The sequence below is a fragment of the Vidua macroura genome, chromosome 3 (assembly GCF_024509145.1).
Source record: "Vidua macroura isolate BioBank_ID:100142 chromosome 3, ASM2450914v1, whole genome shotgun sequence".
NCBI classification, from domain to species: Eukaryota; Metazoa; Chordata; class Aves; order Passeriformes; family Viduidae; genus Vidua; species Vidua macroura.
The window spans coordinates 84,073,929-84,091,932 of record NC_071573.1 but is presented as its reverse complement, the minus strand read 5'-3'; the positions used below and the strand labels follow the sequence as shown (position 1 = coordinate 84,091,932).

At 36.1% G+C, this 18,004-nt stretch overlaps 1 protein-coding gene across 5 annotated transcripts in view; it reads right to left on the bottom strand.

The window, feature by feature from the left end:
* Positions 1 to 18,004, bottom strand: part of COL12A1 (collagen type XII alpha 1 chain) — a 99,285-nt gene that overhangs the window by 38,201 nt on the left and 43,080 nt on the right. For all 5 annotated transcript variants that reach the window (XM_053972769.1, XM_053972770.1, XM_053972767.1 and 2 more), the window contains 20 exons: positions 17,329 to 17,493; positions 16,993 to 17,139; positions 16,239 to 16,378; positions 14,969 to 15,098; positions 13,814 to 13,959; positions 13,418 to 13,547; positions 12,484 to 12,623; positions 11,651 to 11,780; positions 10,108 to 10,247; positions 9,720 to 9,852; positions 9,592 to 9,618; positions 9,140 to 9,282; positions 6,857 to 6,986; positions 5,866 to 6,005; positions 4,651 to 4,780; positions 3,827 to 3,969; positions 2,880 to 3,009; positions 1,842 to 1,984; positions 342 to 471; positions 26 to 145 (listed from right to left, as the gene is read on the bottom strand). In XM_053972769.1, coding sequence (XP_053828744.1) covers positions 26 to 145; positions 342 to 471; positions 1,842 to 1,984; positions 2,880 to 3,009; positions 3,827 to 3,969; positions 4,651 to 4,780; positions 5,866 to 6,005; positions 6,857 to 6,986; positions 9,140 to 9,282; positions 9,592 to 9,618; positions 9,720 to 9,852; positions 10,108 to 10,247; positions 11,651 to 11,780; positions 12,484 to 12,623; positions 13,418 to 13,547; positions 13,814 to 13,959; positions 14,969 to 15,098; positions 16,239 to 16,378; positions 16,993 to 17,139; positions 17,329 to 17,493 — 2,637 coding nt within the window. The remainder of the gene's footprint in view (positions 1 to 25; positions 146 to 341; positions 472 to 1,841; positions 1,985 to 2,879; positions 3,010 to 3,826; positions 3,970 to 4,650; positions 4,781 to 5,865; positions 6,006 to 6,856; positions 6,987 to 9,139; positions 9,283 to 9,591; positions 9,619 to 9,719; positions 9,853 to 10,107; positions 10,248 to 11,650; positions 11,781 to 12,483; positions 12,624 to 13,417; positions 13,548 to 13,813; positions 13,960 to 14,968; positions 15,099 to 16,238; positions 16,379 to 16,992; positions 17,140 to 17,328; positions 17,494 to 18,004) is intronic.

The window sequence follows — 18,004 nt, the reverse complement described above, 5'->3', positions numbered from 1 at the left end:
ACTCAGAATGAACAAGTTTTCTTACCCACAGGCTTGTATACAATTTTATAGCCAAGAACAGGGGATGGTGAAGGATCCCAAGAAACTCTGAAACGTGTATACCATTCATCAGTTATATACATATTTTGAGGAGGAAGTAGGCCAACTATAAAGAAAGAAAAACCAACATTCTAATTAGGCTAGTAATTGTTTTTCAATTTTTAGAAATGCAGATTGTTACTCTGCAGGTAACAATCACATCAAGGACATAATTAAATTAATCAAACCTTTACAATGTTGAAGTGTTCAAAGAATATGTCTTAAATTTAAAAAAGAATAATCAATATGAAAACTATAATTACCAGTTCTGCCATTTCCAGTCAGTTGTCCACCATCTCCATCTTCGTACACAGCAACAACAGTAATTTTATATGGTGTATCTGATTGTAGTGGTTGTAGTATCACATTATTCCTTATGCCAGGAACTGTTGTCTAGAACACAAAAGAAACAGAGGTAAACATATTCACAGTTTTGTCAGAAACAAAAATTTGTTCTGACATTTGGCACACTCTGTTTTATGTCCACCATAGAAAAAGTCATTCAGGATACCTTAAGGGTAACAGCCTATAAGCAATTATCAGGATTTGTTATTTTGAATTACTAAACACTGTGAACATCACAAAAACATAAATCAAATTGACTCTTCAGTCCCAACCCTCACATCAGACTGAGATGCTGCAGTTCTCTGCCAAGATTTCAATACTCTTCCCTCACAGAAATATAAAAGTCATAATGATGTGGTTTTTTTTCTTGGCAGAAACAAGTTATTCTGAGAGAGAAGCTCATTGACATATAAAAATGTCCCTATTTATGCATCCCTCAATCTCAACTTCCTTATGCAGCCATGCACTATTGCTCCCTTCTAATGAAAATGTAGGTGTAAACCCAAAAGTGATCCTGCTCCATAAGGAAGACACAAAGCACTGAAACTAAGGGAAGTAACTTGAGGTATCTATCTCAAAAGTGCATGCCAGTCAGTACTTGCTATGAATACTTGATTAAAATTTTCAGTTGTTTGAGACTTGCTATTTTTATGGGTTGTCCAATCTTTTCTGCAAAGAAGAAAAGATGTTGTGTGTTGACAATATGTGTGTCTTGATTAATGAGTCCAGTAGGGAATTTTCAAACAGTGAATTTTCAGCATGTGCTATACAGTAATATAAAAGTAATAAACATGTCATTTTGGCTGGTGGCAGTTGGCATGAATTCTGCTATTGTCCTCTATAGGATCTGAGCTTAGACTTGCTATAAATACTCTGTGAATTTTATAAGCTTCAGAATAATTTGTGTTATCATTAAGGTGCAGGAAATGAAACACACTCACAATTCATACTGAAATTTAGAACAGCAAGTGCTGAATCAAAGTTTCCATTGCTGTCTTATTAGACTGTCAATTCTCTTCAATTTATGAAATGCAGACTTACGTTTATTCTGTATCCTACAACACTGACTTTGTCATGAATACAGTATGAGGTAATAGATGGCTATTCAATGCATCACACTTCAACGAAATGCCAGGAAGCAGATTCTGTTCAGAATCTTCTGATAAATGTGTGACTCACATATTTAACATTATTTCACACACATATTTGTTCAAGAAACCATATATTTTCTGTACCTTCCTGGAAAAAAAAACCTGTTTTATACAAACCATGTCTTCCTAACATTGACAACAATGACCAGAAAAGCCACAGAGCCTGCACAGTGTACTTCATGTAGAACAAGTGTCTTATTTTTATTGTAGCCTAAAGAATTGACTGAAAACATCTCAGTCTTTTCACTAAAGAATTACAGAACTTACATATTCATCGATAGGGTCTCCCACAGTGGGTGAATAAATGATTCTGTACTGCTGGACTGGCCCATCAGCATGGTCCCATTGCACAGAAAGGCTGTTTGTAGTCTCATCAAATACTCTCACATTCCTTGGACCACTGCGAGGCACTGAAGAATGAAAATACAGAAGGTTGTATGGGGCATGATACCTCTAGATCAGTGTCACCCTCATCAATTCAAATGTTGCCCTGAAAACCCTGAATAAATAAATTTACATAAGGAGATGAAGTCAATGATCATGCAGTAGTGCCTGAAGGTCTTAAATAGAAAGAGCCCAATTGGAGGAACTAGAGCAGTACGGAAGGGAGAGAACATCCAGATGAGAAAAGTGAGCATCTACAGACATTCTGCTTCTCAAAATCACGCAGACAAGTATAACTATAGCCTGTCACATCTTCAGGTTTTAGCTGAATATGGGGATTTTACAGGGAAAACACAGAAGAAGCAAAATTATTGTTGTTGACAGGTTCTGCACCTGTTACTTCTAGTATGGATTTTAAAGAATCTAAGCATAACCCAACCAAGATCCTGTGAGATAAGTTGCAACAAGGAGATTTAGGTGTTTAGGTGTCTGCAGCAAAAAACAAAGAGCTGGGGATGCCAACACATACAATTACTGTATCAGACACTGAACATGAAGCCGTTTTTTTTCTACTGACAACTAATTCTACCCATCTTATTAGGCTTTGTTTTACAAAAGATAAATTGTTATTCACCTGTAATTTGATTTTGAAAAGAGCTTTTTAACTCTTACACATTCAAATTAAGCTTATTTCACAGTTTAAAATTACATTACTAATTGTTCAAGTACCACAACTGACAGACAGCATAGGAAAGGTTCCCTGCCACAGAGGCCTATAATTGCTGCAGGCATAATTCAGATGCATTAATTCAGAGTTGCATTAAATAGCTTACATTATTTATAACTGTAACAAATTTTATAAGTTCTTCACACGCCAGTTTTGACTTATATTTCACAACACAAGTACTGACTGTCTCTTACATGTTCTTCCCTGTGCTTGGCTTGGATTTCCCTCTCCATCTGCATACAGAGCTATAACATTTATTGAGTAAGCCGTGTCAGGAGTCAAGCGCTCAAGAATCACATCACGAGTGTTGCCTGGTACCACAATCTAAAACAGAAACAACAAGCACCTATATAAATAAAGTTTCAGCTTATACCATCTTTTCTTAGAAAACAATTTGAATGAAATATACAAAAAATTGGAAACATGACCAAGTTGCACACTGTCCCAAGAAAAATAGCATAAGTTTAAAATAAACATGTAATATTGATAAAAATTCAATAGCAGTGAAAAAAAAACAAAAACAAAAACAAATACTATAAAGAGCTCTCATTCTGCAAACACAATTGTTACTAAAAAGTCCTTACAATTCCTTACACAAAAGCATGTACATCTACATGTACAATATGGGTGTACATTTTGTGTGAGTACACTCGTAGTTGAAATTTTAAAACTGCAGTTATTTCTATAGAAATCCAAGAATTCTTACTTCACACCTGGAGGGTACTTTTTTACCCATATCCAGATTTCAGTGCTCACCAACCCCCATGAAAGAGTAATGATATGGGGTAAGCAGATGGTTTGGTGGTAAAATCACATAAACCTGGCATCTGGTTTCATAATTACACAATTCCTAATAAATATCTTTTGAAAAAAAATTGATTTAACTCATATTTACCTGCAATATGAAAAAGGATACTCAATCCTTAATACAGAGTTTTAAATGGGAGAGTCTTATTTCTTTCATTTTACCTAATTAAGCCTTTATTAACAATGGACTAGACTGCTATAAAAAGTGTGTTTTCAGCAGAGACTCTCCTGGGCAGACAGTTGGCCCGAGTTTGCTATTCTTTTTTACACTCATTGAAGGAAGCAATATTCTCTACACACATTTGACTAATAGTATAAAAGCTAAATTACTTACAGATTCTGATGGCCTTGGGCCAGACAGTGGAGCATAATTAATTCTATATTGCTGTACTGGACCTGGAGCAGGTTCCCAACGGACATTCATGCTGTTTGGTGTGGGATTGTAAACGTGAATGTTTCTTGGTGTTCCTCTCTCCACTAGATCAAGGATAATTTAAATTACATTTTACAAAGTTGCTTGTGTAAGTTCTATTTCTAAATGAATTTACAACAGTGCTTAAAAGAAGCTGAAAAGCACCTCAGCCCAAGATAAACACATTACTTTTGTTAGCCCAAAATTTACAAAGCTAAGAATCTCCATGTTCAGTCTCTCCAAACTTCCAAACTTCCGTACCAGGCAGCAAAGTACATGTTTGTACTGCAAATTGAAAATATGATCATAACACTTTGTTATCCTATTGTTGATCAGATATGTATGAAAAATAACCACAAACTACACATTTGGGCTAGTAATGTCAGGTCAAGCTGACATTAGTAGCCCAAACTTCCTAGAAAATTTTAAGTACACACATGGACATTAGCATGGATTGACACCAATATTCACTCTTTGTTCACAAGTATTTCTACTAGCACTGCAATTAAAATTTTACTGTTCTGTGAAGTAAACACTAAATGTGCTGCAAAACTTTTAGAGCTAAGCTTGCCTGAGTTAAGTGGATTGAAAGCCTCCAAATAAATAAGCAAAGGAAGCAGAATAAGTTACAAAGCTGCAAAAATAACCAAGCAGGTAAACTTTTAAAGTAAAATCAATTTCTAATGATCTGAGGCCATTCATTTAAAAAATCCTAACATTTTCTTGAAAAGGGCCATTTTACTTACAGGTGCGTCCAGTGTCAGAGGTACGTCCACCATCCCCCTCTGGGAAAACTGGAACCACAGTTACAGTGTAAGGTGTGTTGGGTTCAAGAGTCCTCAGGATGACATAGTTTGTATTTCCTGGTACTGTGGTCTATAAATTTAAAAAGAAAAGAAGAGTCAAGAAACTTACAAAAACATACAAACAAAAACGAAAAAAAATAGTTTAAGTTTTTTTATTTATCACTTACTCCCCTAACATATCTAATTTCCAGACTGGATGTGATAAAAACCTTACAAAAGGTGAAGCTTAAAATAACATGGTTTGTGGTATCTTCTAGAACTGATTTTTAAGATTCTGTCTCAGACTTAATACAATTGAGTTCTATGCACTACTATATAATCCCTTACAGCTTTCTCCACTTTTGAGTCCAGATCCTGCTTTACTAATGAAAGTAGCAGAATCTGCAGTGATCTCTTTAATGACTAATATTTAGCAGCTCAGAGGCATTAAAATATCACTTTCTAAGTAAAAAAAACCCACTACATAACGCCACAACATGCTAATGACAAGAAGTAATGAGCAGCTCATGTTAGGAAATAAAACTCCACAGCACTTAAGAATATTCATCATCAGTAGCACTTTAGCTGCTATTGAAACAATGGCATTCATGTACAACTCATTTCATGTGCACATTGAATTGCACTGATGTAGAAAAAGAAACACAACTGGGAGACAATATTTCCCAGACTGCAGCAAGGGTTTCCTATTTTCAGGATTCTGTTAGCTCTTTAGCAATTAAGCAATTTTGCAAGATTAGAATGTGGATTTTTCTGCTTCCAGAAATACCATTGAAGCTTACAGTCACATGACTTCTTAGCAGTAAAAATGGGTAGAAATGAAATCTGCTAACTTTATAAACTTTTGTACACCCTGAAGTCAGCTTTACATTCACACACAGTGCCCTAGGGATAAAGAAACAAAAAATTGGGTGTGGTATTATATCCCATGCTAAGAAGTAATCACTGATGGTCTACTATATGAAATCAAACATCTGTAATACATATGGAAGGAACTTCATGGAGGTGCTGTACATTTTCTCCAGGGTGGCTATGAACAGAAAAAAAAGCCAGAGCATAGGCAAAAAAGACCTACTTCACTCAGCAGCATTTCTCTCACCACCACCATGAGCTGTAATTTATCTGAGATGGTTAGTGAGATCCACACGAAGAATTTACCATTTCTTCTGCTCCTCCAGCTGTAGGTCCATAAAACACTTTGTACTGGCGAGGACTTCCTTCTGCATGATCCCATCGAACATTCAGAGTACTAGTGGTTGGGTCATAAACTAGCAAGTTCTTCACAGTGGTGAGAGGTTCTGAAAGATCAATAAGATGTCAGAAATGTGGAACTCTATTCTCTCCTTTCTGATGTCAGAACACACTTTTGTAATTTATCCTTAGAAAATTTTAAGAATAGGTTTAGTAGCTCATGTTAAATGTTATTTATTTTAATCAATCAGAACACATCGGCCCTATCCAACAACACAAACAATGCTAGTTAGAAAAAAATTATTGCTGGACACTATTTTGGAATTATGCAATGAGTTCATTCGGATTTTTTCTTCATTCCTCACCAAACCCATTGCTGTGTCTGACTTTCCATTGAAAGCTCATAATTAAAGTAAATGAAACTGAATTACTAATTTTACCATTATACAATTCTTTAAGTAAATATATTGAAATGGGTTTTATACCTGGAGTGTCTCTGATAGCAAATCACTCAGTGATTTCTATAGCAGAATCAAAAGAATGCATCAATATAAAATGGGGGAGTCCTAAAGTGCACACTATGAAGGTCAGCTTCTCAACTGAATGTGCTTAAAAGCACACATATATGAGAGTAACATGCCCTCAGATGCTTTAAGATGTTTACTAAATTATGGCATAAAACAATTAAACAAATTAAAATGAGGAAGAAGTTCCATAGTAAGATTAGGGTTTCTCTCAGCTGTAAAAACTGGGCATCCAGTCAAAGGCAGTGGTCCAGGGTTTGTATACAGCCAGTAGACTGACAGGAGTTCTTACTTCAGAAACTTGAAAGCCACCAAAGGAAAAATGACAAATAGAGATGAGATTAATTTTACCACAAGAAAGTTTTCTCAGCTCTTCTGAAAAGCAATACATTGATATTGTCTTGTACCTAATAAGACCTGAAGAAATTACTTACTGGTTCTGCCTCGTCCTGTCATTCGTCCGCCCTCACCGTCTGCGTACATTGATGACACAGTAATAGCATATGGTGTGTCAGGCTGCAGCTTCTGTATCACCACACTGTTCTGTCGTCCCCCAACAGTAGTCTGCAGCAAAACAAAAGGAAAATATTAAAATCCCTTTTATATTCTCTTTTTGTGCTTATTGCTACAGTGAACAATGCAAGCATTTGATGCAGAGTGGAAAACACTGTGATGTATTTGATACTGTGATGTATCAAATGCTGCAATTTTCTTGTGACTGACACTGACAGTACACATTGAACAGTAGTAATACTTAGTACATATTGGTTTTAGCAAGTTTAGACACAAAGCCACTATTCTTTAAGGTCTCCAAACTTGAATACAACCACAATTATATATAAACTCCCAGTTCTGTACCAGCACAAACTATATTGTAACTCCTATCATTCTTTGTACTTTTAAGACTATCTGCACATTTTCAAAGCCTATTCAGCTAACATGTTCAGCATAACACTTCAAATCATCTGATGATGAAGAATTGACAACGAGCAAGCATTTACACATCTTCACATTTCATAGCAGTAGATTATTTTAATTTATAAGCAGACTATTTTAACTTACAATCAAAGGGGTTTTTTGTACTCAAGTGTATAGAGCACATTTCAAAGCACAAATGTTTTTATCATCTCATCATGGCTGCCTCGACATTTTAGTATCTGATTGCCTTTCAAAACCTGACCCTAAATGATCATGCTGGTCTCTGCAGTTCAGTGTGCAGATTTTGCAGACCTTTTTTTACTGTCTTCAAATCACCTGTGATTCCTCTTGGTGCTGACACTATTAAAAGTCAGACAGGGCAATGAAAAGCCCCCAGAAATTATATTTTAAATACTTTGGTGGGGACTATTCTACTGCCTACCCAGCACCTACAGTTTAATAAAATATCAGAGTAGCAAAAGAAGACAAGGCATTATGATCATATGACTGCAAATCATTTGCAAACAGACATTAAATGCCATGAGTAGACTAGGAGAGTTCTGTGTGCTCTCCTTAAATAGAGTTTTTTTTCTCCAACGGCCACTGCTTGACTCTATAACAAGCTGTAAGCAATTAAGTCTATTAATAATATTCTTTGCACAGTTTTCAAGAGAATGATCATAATTCCTTTTTACTTCACTGCCAGCAATTAATTACAGATGTTAATTAAACTTACTGCTGTTCCTTATTCCTCTAGTGATTTCTCACTAAAATAGTGTTTGACTGCTCAATATATATTTCAATTACCTCAACCCAAATGCATGTAGTTCAGAAGAGAGTTAAAATGGGTGTGTTAATATCCAACTGCTTCTAAAGTAAATATTCCTAGATATACTTCTGAACATGTGTGATCTCCGATTACAGAGGCGAGCTAAATGAATGTGGTTCTCATCTGAGACTGCTCCTCTGACTCATTTGACGGTAACCACAACAGCCTCCCACTACAGAATAGGGCATTTTTAAGTAGCCCACACTTCTGATAAACAGCCTGACTGAATTACCATTCCCAGGCTGTGTTGCATAGGCTGCCAGTAGCCAAAACCATTCGTGCTGACAACACAGGAAAGCTGGCTGATCTTAAAGTACTGTCTCTCCATAGCATTACAGCTTCTCATCATAGTAAAAGAGTCTAAAAAACCTTATATACTTCCTTAGCATGTTTTGCATGTATTTCTCTTTGTAAGTGCTAACTCTGTGTGTTTTTTCTGATACTAGAGTGGTGAAAGACGGTCTCAACTGTTCACAGCATGTTCCATGGCAATCTTCTGATAACATGGGAACCACACTATGGAAATGATGGAAAACCCTGGACTATGAAAGTAGTCATGGTAGTTCACATTATTGATTGTCCTGACACCTCTATCTTTGACTTGTAGCCTTAGATGCTGATTGACTTATTCCTCAACACACTTTATTTTAGTTTTAGCCATGGACAAACAGTAGGAGTTTATGAACTCAAAGATCTTTTCCAACCTAAATGAGTCTGTGTTTATGCGATTTTTGAGAAAACAGGATGCATCCAAAATTATTGCTGCTCAATTAAGAGTATTCTAACTTGGATTTGAAAGGGGAAGAAAAAAAGGTAGGATTATATACTTATCCACTACAAATATAAATCTTCACATAAAAGGTAATTAATATATACAGTGTTGTGCTTTGAAAAGATATTATTCAAATTGATTGCTTTGCAGAAGGTTGCATTTAAGGTTGAATAACTTTAGCACTTCAAAATTAGTTACCGACTGTTCAGGGCCATCCCCACTGATAGGCTGGTAAATGATTCTGTATCTCTGCACTCGACCACTGGCAGGATCCCATTTGACAGTCAAACTGTGTGAAGTTGCATTGTACACCTGAAGGTTTCGTGGGCCACTCTTTGGGGCTGAGAAGCATAATAAAGAAAAGAATAAATATGTAGCTCACCAAAGAGCAGAGACAAACACTTCATTCTTACTTTTAAGGCTGCATGAATGCCTGATCAAGAGCAGAATGTATTAAGTACAGGGGAACATAAACTGTAATGTTTGTAAAATAATAAACATGTGGTAATATAGTGTTTAGTATTCTTCTAAATACACAATAATATTTATCAAATGATCTCAGCTTTTAATGTCAACATTCATCACAGTTTAGAAAAAGAGAGCTATGAGTTTCCTTCAATAAAATGGTACCTGGAAATTCAGATTCTTACCTTGTGTAGTAATAGGTACCAAGGGTACTAGGAAAAAAGTAGAAAGAATTTTCAGTATTCTTGTATGTGTATGCCTTCTGTTTCAATAATTATGAATAACAACATGCAGAATCCCTTAATTTACTTACATGTTCTTTCACTGCCAATGAGGTCATCACTTTCTGATTCATCAGGATAGATGGCAGTAACTGAGACATCATATAATGTATCTGGATTCAAATTTTCAAAGACCAAACTATTCTCTTCCCCATTTAAGATAGTCTTGTGAAGAAATTTTTTAAAAAAAAGGAAAATATATATAAACAAAACTGAAACATTCAAATGAAACAGGCAAATAAAGTGGGATATAACTGAGTTTTTACTCAGTAACATCCTTGAACATGCTGTAAATATGCGTCCTACACCTTCTCACTGAATTTCCAAGTTATAGACCATTTATCAATTACATTTCTGATTTTAAAAATACACCCTCTGAGAGACTGCCCACAAAAGCTTAAGGTGGCTGTGTGTTCTTACCTCCTGTTTTTCTGCTCTTCCATAGGGCCCCCATGTTATTCTATATAGAGAGACATCTGGAGCTCCATGATCCCAAGTACCCCTGAAGCTATTTGTAGTTATATCTGTGATTCTGAGATTGACTGGTGCTGGCACAGGCTCTATTATGAGAAAAAGAAAAATATTCCACAAAATGTACCTAATGTAACTACAAAATAAATACAGTTAAACAAAGGAATTACTCAGACAAATAATGTCTGAGTTTAGAAGATTATTTAGAAGATTAATCTCTCAGCTACCATGCTTCTAATGACTACAATCAAATCCTGTAGGATAACTCAGTCCACTTACACTAAGCAAATTATCCTTCATAAGGTCACATCATTAGGTCATTGTCTGATAAAACAGACCTCAGCAGAGGTCACAACTCACATGTCTACTCAAAACAACTGAAGCCCTGGCTGTTGGATTTTGGAGTTATATGGAGTGAATATGAACTCCCATAGACACAGGTCAAGTTCCTGAGTTTCTTGCAAATCTTAAAATTCTTTCTATAAGCCAAATAAGTCACCACTTATTTAGAAAGAATTCACAGAGGTTAACTGTAGGTTAAGGAGGGAAAATATTATAGCCACTGGGAAAAAATATGTAAATAGGTAGAACCAGAGAATTAAACTTGAAATAATTTCTTTGGCAGACCTTTCCTCTTCTTTCCTTACACACACATTCACACAAAACCACAGGTACAGAGCAAAGACTAGCACAACAGCAAGCAGGAAATCTCACAGGCATTTTTAAACACATCAGACTACCAAATGAAAAATTCAGAAGAAAAAATGAGAGAGAATATGAATGGTTTTTTTCTTCTTTTTCACACCAGATGGAGGGGCAGTGAAAAGGTAAAATTACTCTTTTCTATTGTAGCTTTTCTGGTTAACTATATTCTTAAATCCTAAGCCTTGATCAGGATGAGAACTTCCTTGATAGTTGCTTTCTCCTTTCAGTCTGTCACATCTCTTGTATGGAGATCACCTCTTACAGCTTGTGCAGATCCATTTCCTTGCCTCCATTTGTTGAGGTTATTCAAATGCCACCTTTATGATTCTCTAAAAGTAAAGGTGGTTTGAGCATTCCATGATGCAAAAACTCTCTTGGATCAGAGGAAGGATCATGTCTCTCTGATCCTCTAGTATATGGCCCAGCTTCTCACTCACTTGCCTAGATTCCTGCGAAGACTTGCTAAACCTTTCCTCTATTGTCCTCATATTTTCTTATCAATTCTACACCTACACTTCTCCTTCAGTCTTTAAATAGAAAGAGTTTTGCTTCAGTGGTTCTTCACCTCTCTGCAGACTGCAATGTCAGTCTTCACTGCAGTAAGACACGGCTCATCTAAGATTCCTGCTGTTTATTATATTGCAAATATATATAATGCTACAAGTACAAATACTTTTCAGATTAAATTAGAGCTCCACCTAAATTCAATAACATATTGCAACACACATCACTTAAATCAAACATAAGGCAAAAAACAACCACAAGAATGATTTTTAGGAAAACTTACGAGTGACAGCTTCTGCATTTGTTGGTATGGATTCCCCTTCGTCATATACTGCAACAACTTTTACATTGTACAGTTTTTGGGAGGAAAGGTCAGAGAGAGTAATGCTGGTTTTGAGTCTGTCAAGTTCCACCTAAGAATAAAAATCGTGACTTAACGAATTGTAAATTGTTCTATTTCTTACTCTGCATTTGGTCTAACAGCAGAAATTCCTGCACTGAAAAACAAAGAAGTATTCTGCACTAAGTTTTACCATTTGCCCTTAAATTTACACCTGAATATTGAGTGTTCTCTACTAATTCCTTTGCAAAACATATTATATCAGATACACATACTACTTGTGGATCATTCACTGCTTTATTCCTTTGGAAACAAGGATGCAGACTGAACCTTTGGAAAATTCTGGTTCCTTTAAAAGACATATTTAATTATCCAAGGAAAGCTTGTACATAACTAAAAGACATCTCTAACAATGCTCACGCATGTTCTGTCAGTAGGCAAAGGGGCTAACATACCTTTATTCCACTATCCTGCCCTCTTAATTGGAAGCTGTTCTCAGACCTTGGCAGTACGATATTTAAGCAGAGCATAGAAATGGCTATTTACTAAAAGATATGAAAATTCTCTCTGGAGGAGGAGGAGGAGGAAGATGGGAGTACCCAAGAAATCTCTCTTGTGCTTATTCAGTTTCCAAGGAATCCGTACCCTTTCCTGACTGCAATCACTATGAACTGATGTTCTTTACTCTCACTGGTGAGTTATAATAGTACCTTTACTATTATTTTAGTAATCTAGCTTCTCAAAATAGAACTTTCATAGTACTTTAAAAATTTTACCTCCTTTACATCAGCATCATCAGCTATTTTGTATCTTAGGATGTATTTTCGAACTTTTCCTGGAGCAGGATCCCAAAGGACGTTCATGGTGCTGTGAGTAACATCCTGAATCGTTAAACCTCTTGGTCCAGGCAAAGGTACTGTAAAAATAATGATAGTAGTAAGTGAATGCTATTCATAGCAGAGGTATAAATCTCTCACAGATGGAAGTGAATTCTTTTCATGTCTTTCAGTTAAAGTCTTTTCAGTGAATGGAGGCAACCATTTTCTGACAAGTTCATTGTCCTGGGCATTAGATGAGAGCATTCAGAAGCTTATTTTCCCAGCAATGAGCAAAATATCTATAAACTATGGTAGTTTCACCTTTGTAACTTATGAGCACAACACTTCCAGAAGTAACAGGGACTAAAGACCATAATGTTTGGTGACAATAGCCACTTTTCATCTATGGTTAATGGTTTAAAATTTTTAAGGACATAAAAGTAGCCATGCTGCATGCATCTAGACCAGAAGCATGCCTCTGCCAATAGGAAATTTTTAAGGAAAGGCATAAAAAAAAGCCATTTTTAGATCTATTTTTTTCTTGATATAGTAAGTTTCTTTAGTATTTTCTAAGCTTTAGAGGATGTCTGAATTTGGGAACAAGGTTTCTAAATTAATACAAGCAAAATTGAAACCTTTTAAAAACACTGTGATCTCAATATTTCCTTCATTATTTAAGTTAAAAATTATATTGTTGCCCTTTTAGTAGCTGGACCCTTCACATTGAAATCGCCTTTGAGGTCTTTGGGAAGTGTGTAGTATTAGAAAATGCATAAAACATGGTTAAGATGGTCTTCTAAAAGAAACAGATGATATAAAAAGTGTTGCATGAAATATAATTAAAATTTGGTGTTGCTGAAGCAATAACAAAGCAAAATCAAGATGTCCATACACGTCACTTCCTGTGTGGTGAGTGGATCACTCTTCATATCACCAAACAATACGTAAGCTGTTAACGTGTACTCAGTGTTGGGGATGAGATCTACCAGCTGCACCTCATTCACTGATGGTCCCACACGCATCTGCGCATGAAAAATAACACACCATGTTTAAAAACTGAAGAAAGCGAGGGCAGAAAAGCAAACAATGATTTAACTTCAAAGGAATTTTGTTTGTGAGATTCACAGTATATTTACGGTTTCCTGACTGATGTCATTGTATATAATATCCCAGTAAGTTCACTGCACTTCAAGAAGTGCATGCCAGTCTTTTGATTACTATGATAGTCTAACATTTCTTCTTCATTTATTTTTGGTAGAGTACAGGTAGCAAAGACAAGTTCTCTTACCTCTTTCTCTGGGGCTGGCACTGTAGCATTCACAGGTTCATATGTTAACAAATAACCAGTAGCTCCATTGAGAGGTTCCCATCTCACTCTCATGTAAGTTGATCCAATGTCATAAACATTCAAGTTTCTAACTGAAGAGATTGGCACTGTCAAATAAAAATATATATTAATTTATTTCGTTCAGCTTCTTAATATTTTATACCACAGGTCATACCACTGAAGAATATTGCACGTGGGTATTAGGCCATGTTATGGGTAGTAGAGAGGTGATTTGCAAACAGTGGTATTTAAATCCTTAGTATAGACTGAGGTAATGGTAATACTGTTTTGAATGTGGCCACAGATTTTCTATACACACAGCTAAAACTTTAATAAGTCTGCACTGAAACATTTTAATCTTGTAGAAAGCAATATTAACTCACTTGAAAATTCAAATATGAAACAACATGACTGGCTTGGGATCTTAACAAAGGATTTTTGTCCTTTCTTTTTGTTTTCTGTATTTCTCACATTATTAAATAAATTAAAATAAATGAACATTTTCCATGAAACCATGTGAAAAAGTAACACAGACTTCATGGAAATGATACACATTTTAAGGATTTTCAACAAGTCCAATACAAAGTAAAGAAGTGAAATGAACAGCAGACATTCAATATTATTAAAGAGGCAGAAGAGTTGCATACAGCATAAATATACCTGAAATCAATGTAGACAGCTCATAGGAGAAACATAGCTGAGCTATATATAACTCAGAGAAGTGGCATAATTGTGTTGAATTAGCTTTTGCGAATTAGAAATAATTCTGTCTGGTAGTAGCAGGAATTAATTACGTAACATAAACAATTTGTTTATCATCAGATTTCAGGAATTTATAAACTCTGTCTTGTAATTCATGTTTGTTGTTCTAGTTTTGTACAGCCATGCTTCCCAGAAAGAAACTGGGACAAATATTTTGTACCACATTGCAGTTTCACTTGGCTGAAGTCTTCAAGACAACAAGGTCTGAACAACCAGAGTAACACAATACAGTTTGGTAATTCAAATTAAATATTTTACTTCTGCTAAGAAGAAAATGCTGAAAGTTCTACTGGACAGTTCCCCAGATGCCAAACTGGCTGTTAACATGTTATTCAAAACTCATTTCTAACTTACAAGTTGTTTCCCTGCCGATCAGAGGTTCACTGCTTTCATCTTCTACCACAGAAAACACATTAACCACATATTCTGTTTCAGGTTGTAGATCTTTCAGAACTGTTGTTCTTTCCATCCTACTTACATAAAACTGCAAGAGAAGCAATGTTAATCACCCTAAGAAAAATATGTTTGTAATCTTATCTCTAAGAAAAACAATCATTCCTTGTGAAACTGCAGAAATCAATGACAAGGAGATAATTCTGGTCCTAATTTTGTATACATTTTGTCTGACAATATAGCATTATTTTTGCAAAGTAAGCTGTAGGGAAATCTCAGACAGACACTTGTTTCAAATTGCACTGGATCTGCTCAGCATCACTTAAAGTGCACTCTGATTTTACATATGGTTTGCACTTCTACATCACTAAAGAACATAAAGAATGGACAAGCGAAAAATTTGAGAAAAAAATTCAAAATCCAGGATAATCCATATGGTTACAGCACAAGGCATTGGAAACACCTTGTTGAACAGAAATGCCGGGAAGAAGTCAAATTGTAAAGTCAGTGTGCACTGGAACAACAGCTCAAACTTTAATCAAAGGCCTAATCTTGAACTCTCCATGAGCCAAATATAAGATTTAAAGCCATAATCAGAGATGGGATGTTCAGAAATAGGTACGCAGAGGCAACTAACTATGTTATTCTAAACACTTCATTTTCCTAGATACTACTCTGTTTGGTTAAAGACAGCAATGAGCAATTCAGATTTCACAGGACCAAGAGTTGCCAGCCACTGGCTCTCTGAGTAGAGAAGTAGCAACCACAAGTTTTATCCTGTGCAATAAACAGTTTGGAGTCATATAGTGTTAATCTAAGCACTTCTTACAACCTGTATCCCCCACTGTCTTGTTCTCTACAAAGAAGGAAATGTATGAAAATGACAGGGGACCTACCCAGTATGGTCAGAAAATTTCTCGTACAGACATATTTCAACTAATATATGACAGTGGAGTATGAAAATAAAGGAGTTACTAGAAATAGAAGACAACTCTTTATAAGAAATATATTATACTTCTGGATTAACAACATTAAAAAACCCGAAGTAATATATATGCTCCTAATTTTTGTAGTTTTGTGTAACATTTACTAAGGCATGATATTCTTGACCTTAGGAACATTTTTACGTTGCTTTTACACCCTGCTCAGCACAAATTCAGAATGATATTACCATGATGTGGAAGCCCAAGATTATCCTGGACAATGTAAAAGATGAACATAAAATACTAACCTGTTTAGGGCTACCTCCAGAGGTAGGATAATATTCAACTCTGTATCTATCAACACTCTCAGGAGGTGGGCTCCATCTCAGTCTGAAAGAACGAGGTGTCACTTCTGAAATAACTAAATTTGAAGGAGGTGGCAAATCCCCTGCAAGAGGGAAGTAAATTAAAAAGTTATTCATTTATCTTATCAGAAGGGGGAAATCCCACTTTGTGTAGTTGCTTATATTTCTTTTTCCTCAGGAATTCTTAAAACAACTGCATGAAGAGATAGTTCATATTAACATGCTCAAGATTAAACAAGTTCCCTATAATTCCTAGTCTACCTTCAGCAGCAGTGTTTCACTGAAGAACCATCAGCTAACATTACTGGTTTTTCACGCTCAGCTTTGGGTTTTGGGCTGTTAGACATTAACACTTGAAAAGAGCAGGGCTGCTAAAATTTTCCTTATTGGATGAGTATCATCAAAAAACATGCCACAATGAAGAAAAAGCTGACACACTAAGATACTTCACAATTCTGGGGAGAAAAAGAAGGCACATCCAGCAATGTCATGCTGCGTTAGTTATAACACAGTCACTGTTGGAAGGAAAGGAAGGACCCCTGCAGGGTAGTCCAGGTGGTCTGCACAACTTCCTCACATCACCAGCTGAAAAAACAGCCCACAGCTAACACTGTGTTCCCAATAAGTAATAAAAAGGAACTAGCAGTGCAAGCATGTAAATGGATAAAGAATGAAATAGACTGAAAATGTGATGTACCTGGACCCTTCACACTGTTACACAGATTTGTGGTTACATTATCAACAATGGTAGCCAGGAAGGAGAAATCTGCAACATTGTAAGCATGGATGTCATCTGGATCTGTTGCAATCTGCTTCAATTCATTTTCATCTGCATTTTTAATACCTTACAAGACAAGAAGAAAGCAAAACCTGTTAGAAATTATGGCCATGAACCACAATAACATGCAATTAAGTCCCTAAACACATCCTTTGAATAACCCTTTATGTACTTATGTATCTGGCCACTTCTCTGCACATTTAGCAGACGAGCAGGAGGGGGTTGCTGCAAGCCACCCCGTAATAGAATACTTACCAATTGCATACAGTTCCACTCCCTCATCTCTGAGTTTTCTTGAAGGGGCAACTACATCATCTTGTGATTTGCCATCAGTGATGAGAACACCAATTTTGCGAGCTCTGGGCCTTAAGCCGGCAACTGGTTTGAAGTTGTTTCTTAAGATGAAATCCAAGGCCATTCCTAGCATGACACAAAGAAAGTAAACATCACTGTAAATTATTTTCATATAGTAGTCACAGTAAAAGAAATTAGCGCATCCTAGTGACTTCACTCTGACAACATAGTTCCACAGTTTATTTCCTTATAGAAGCATTTTGAATCTAATTGCAGCCCAGCATCTAGATCACAGGAACTAGTACTATTCAGGTGCTCTCCTACCTGGTGTGCATCACCCTCCTGACTTCCACTACTCCTCCTTCTGGTCCCTGGTTATCTTTACCCCAACACTGACATGGAACTGACCTTTCTTCTTCTCATAGGCTCAACAGCAACACAAGCTCTTCATCACCCAAAACCTCTTCTAACACATTTCTCCTGAGTTTAGAAGACTATGCTGGATCTCTTCCAACCATACTGAGCTGAACTCTTAAGTCCCTTTCATCACAGACACATTTGGGTTCACTGAATAATACCAGGGTCAGCTACTAGAATCATTTTCACTGGAGCTTAAGTGAAATCCTGGCCCTGTGAC